At 33.7% G+C, this 4,000-nt stretch overlaps 1 protein-coding gene across 1 annotated transcript; it reads right to left on the bottom strand.

The window, feature by feature from the left end:
• Nucleotides 1–1,389: 1,389 nt before the first annotated feature.
• Nucleotides 1,390–2,869, bottom strand: LOC109583326 (uncharacterized). The gene is made up of 6 exons (XM_019998618.1): nucleotides 2,664–2,869; nucleotides 2,556–2,620; nucleotides 2,314–2,491; nucleotides 1,993–2,097; nucleotides 1,745–1,945; nucleotides 1,390–1,699 (listed from the first exon to the last, which is right to left on the bottom strand). The coding sequence occupies exons 1-6, from the start codon at nucleotides 2,851–2,853 to the stop codon at nucleotides 1,626–1,628; spliced, it is 813 nt and encodes a 270-aa protein (XP_019854177.1). The 5' UTR covers nucleotides 2,854–2,869; the 3' UTR covers nucleotides 1,390–1,625.
• Between the last annotated feature and the right edge of the window lie 1,131 nt (nucleotides 2,870–4,000).

The raw sequence follows: 4,000 nt of genomic DNA, 5'->3' as shown, positions 1-4,000 counted from the left end.
CCTATTGATACTATTGGAAGAGAAGGACCTCCTTCATCATTAATACAGTATATATGGAATGGTAAGTACTATACACACACATACTCATTGTATTTCTTATAGTACCAGCTCAAGTTGTTAATATTAGTTGGGATCAGATATCAACTGATGGTATTACAATATGGTGGAATAACAATGAAGTATGTTAAACATTATTATTAAGAATTATATTTTATTTATTATTACAATAGGATGCTTCAATGCATTATCCTCCAGTACATTACATTATAAATGTAAATCCACCTCATAATAATATTAGTAATACAACTAAGACTAATAATGAGCATGATTACTGGACTACCTCTTACTGATACAAACTACACTGTTACTATCATTCCTGTTAATGTTATTGGATATGGACCATCAGCTACTGTTAATGGTATGTATTAATTAAAGCACTGTTGAGAGTAGGTTACGGAAATTATTGCACGAGGGGCAGTCGAGAGGAAAATGTAGCACGAGGCGAAGCCGAGTGCTACATTTTCCTCGAGACTGTCCCGAGTGCAATAATTTCCGTAATCTACGAATCAACAGTGCTTTGATTGGTTTGTAGTGGTGCGTGGGCGGATCAAATGAAATTTCAAAAGTCGCGCAGGTGGCCAGCACAAGACGATCAGATCTCATTTATCACTATTATTATTGTTACATGTCTAGTGTATGTAGCTGAGGCTGTTATTTGCCTCTATCAAAGCTTGTGGTTAACAGGAAAGCCCATACATATTATACTGTGCAGTACTATATATTCCACACAGTGCTACATTTTCCTACCATGCGTTTATTGGAAGTTGTAGCACTAGCGGTGCCTTTGATCCGCCCACGCACCATACTACAAGATTAATTAACATCATAATAATACATGTATTATATTATATCACTCTCATACTTGCAGTAGGTAGTGTAGCTACAATCATCAATAGTTCATCGGTGCTTGTATCTTTAGGTAATACAGTAGTCAGTATCACTAACATGATCAGTATTACTACTACTACTACTGAGTATATAACTGCATTACATGAAACATGTACTGTATTTACAAATACACACTTAGCACTTGGTAGTAAGCTATTGTAAAAGTCAAAACAATATCGTATATTAATTTTTATTTAGGTTCTTCATGTATTACCAATACATGTACAATATCACCATCAATATGCACAGGATCCATCATCAGTGGTTAGTTAATGTATGTACATATCTATTGTATCTATTATACACACACATTCAGTTGCTATTGCAGTACCTATCACTGGTCTATTAACTGGACTCATTACATCAATAATTACTAGTATCATTGTATACTGTATAATGAAGAATAAAGGAAATAAACAACAACAAGGAGGAGGAGCAATATATGATTTACCAATAATTGATAAACAACAACAACAACAAGATATTAATACACACACTAACACTGCTTATGGACATATTAATTAGTAACTGTTCTTTGAAAAACACAAAGTAGCAACACAGTAAAGACATACTACAAAAACAATAGTAGTAACATAGCACAATTGCAAAATATTATTTGCAGTTATTACTTTTGAGGCTTAAATCAACTACACAAGAAAGTTACTGTTTTAAATGACTTAAAGAGAAGTATCACCTCCTTTCTCCTCACCAACAGATGGATTCTTTAGACCAATAGTATTCCCTTCTTTTTCTAAGATAAAGATGATTTATTAATATGAATAATTACGAACTTTACCTTCAGCATCATAAGTACAACAATCATAGCAAAAGAAAATTAACCAAAAGCTACTCCTCCAAATCCTGGGACAGCAACATTGTCTCTTCCAACATATCCTCAGCACAATCCAACATATAGACAATATTATTAATATACCAAGTACAATGAATGGAGCAGCAAATACAACAGGATCACCAATAATAGGAGATGTGTAATTTCCTAAATTAAATTACATAAAAATGCTTTAATACTATGATTATTGTTACCTGGCACTGTTTCTGTCACAATTGTTGCAAAAGTTTTTGTTACAAAAACGGAATTGTTTCTAGTTTGCGTCACATTTATAACTCTTTCCAGATCTCCAGATAAAACTATTGACAAAAAACATGTAGTGGGCTATTTTTGTGAGCCGGGGCAATTTGTGGTTTTAATTATTCTACATCACCTGTAAGGGGATGGCACTTCAATAATTTTGTGCATGGTACACCTTAACAAATTTTAATAATAATAAACCTTAATCCTTGTATTATAAAGGTGATAAATGTCAAAGGGAGTTGACTTTAAGACAATCAAGATAACCAACTTACTATTAATATCACTCGATATACCAGCATCATTAATAACAGTTATATTATATCTGATATTAGTATCAGATGATAACACAACATTATTAAAAGGAATGGTATCATTTCCTAAACATGATCCTGTATCACTACCTACAATAATGCTGCAGTTATTAATTGGAGGCTGATTATGACGACGACCCTAACAAAAGCATAAGTATAAATAAATAGGATAAATATAAAAATATTTTCACTGCCTGATTTACCTGAATTGTGAAACTAAGAATATTTTCATCCACATTAAATTTAAGCCCCGATGTAAACTCAAAAGCTAAATGCTATAATAATAAAATAATACATCATTATAATCTTACGTCTCCAATTGTAGGTTTCACTTAAAACACCAATTATATCTCCAAGATAACCAACAGTAATTAATTCAAATTTGTATGTATCCACATTAGAAAATGTATAGTTGTATGACAACTCATTGGCTGTAGTCACTAAAACTTCATTAACACTAATATTATAGAACTGAAAACAGGTAGCAGCTCTCCAAGTCATAGCGGCTATACTTTGATATTGTATATACCTAAGTTTAAAAGAAGTGGCTGCTGATGAAGCTAGAAAAAAGAAAAAACTATGTTAGTCAAAGGTATACAGGTATATTGTACAATGAAGCATACATGTATATTTCACTAAGTAGCTGCTAAAATTAAATTCTGCAAAATATACACTCAAATACAGTGTAAGAATCAAGTGTCATAAGTAACTTACGACACTTAACACTTATTCGTATCTTTCCTGTGAATGATGTTTATGATTTATAATGATATTCACTGGGATACTGTGAATGGAAAATTTTTAAAAAAATTTTGGAAGTGTCGTTCAATGGAGTTCGATACACTTTCTGCCGTATTGTAAGAAGAGCAAGCAGTTATAGCCTCTAAAGTGAAAAATTGCAACCTTTATCTTTCTTTTCATAGGTCTGCAACTGTTTAGAGCCACTGGAGTGGCGTGGAGAAGTAAAATTGACAGTTTTTAGCCTGTCGGTCCATTGTAGCAAATGATAGTATACCTCCACAATGGCGGCCTGAAAAATTTTCTATTTATGGTATCCCAATGAATATCATAATAAATCTTCGCAGCTTAAAATGAACAAGCATAACAGTATAAAAATATTCCTATAATTGATTTCACCACCTTGCAAGTACAACTTGGTCATTATTAAGACTTATAGAGGCTCTCTCTAACTTATAATGCTTCTAGAGAAGTCTTTAGACAGTATCTCTATGCTCTCTTGCTGTTAGAAAGCTCTTAACTTTGTCCCATGTGTAACTCGCCATTTTTTGATGTGGCCACACCCACTTATGTAAACAAGTGTGGGCAGATGGTAGCTAAGGCTTAGTCTCGCATAGCCAGCCCCTCCCTCAATGGGAGGAGCTGGTCAAAAGAGTTTACATCACTCGTTCTTCATGAGTTGGGGCAAGCCCAGCGAGCCCCACTAATCTCAGGCAAGAAGTCTTCTGTATATTTGTATGCATGTGAGTCTCCAGTCACGCCTATTCTGCTCACGCCCATGCGTGTGTGCTACTATTTAAATTTCAATGGTCTAATGCGGTAGCTTAATTTTCAATTTTTCATTGATTTAGGTGTGGTTGCAATGAAACAAAATGGCGTTTGTGGAGGCTATAAAACAGGAGCAAGTCTT

Source organism: Amphimedon queenslandica, unplaced genomic scaffold, assembly GCF_000090795.2.
Source record: "Amphimedon queenslandica unplaced genomic scaffold, v1.1 AMPQUscaffold_13311, whole genome shotgun sequence".
In the NCBI taxonomy this organism is placed as follows: Eukaryota; Metazoa; Porifera; class Demospongiae; order Haplosclerida; family Niphatidae; genus Amphimedon; species Amphimedon queenslandica.
The sequence above is the reverse complement of the archived record's forward strand: the minus strand, read 5'-3'. Positions and strand labels throughout refer to the sequence as shown.

What these genes read in the sequence shown, in the direction of transcription:
- LOC109583326 (XM_019998618.1), bottom strand. Translation starts at nt 2,853, where the DNA reads ATGACTTGGAGAGCTGCTACCTGTTTTCAGTTCTATAATATTAGTGTT. An exon ending in TGAAACCTACAATTGGAGAC is followed by an intron (nt 2,621 to 2,663) that starts GTAAGATTATAA and finishes TATAGCATTTAG; the next exon opens with CTTTTGAGTTTACATCGGGG. An exon ending in TTGTACTTATGATGCTGAAG is followed by an intron (nt 1,700 to 1,744) that starts GTAAAGTTCGTA and finishes TCTTTATCTTAG; the next exon opens with AAAAAGAAGGGAATACTATT.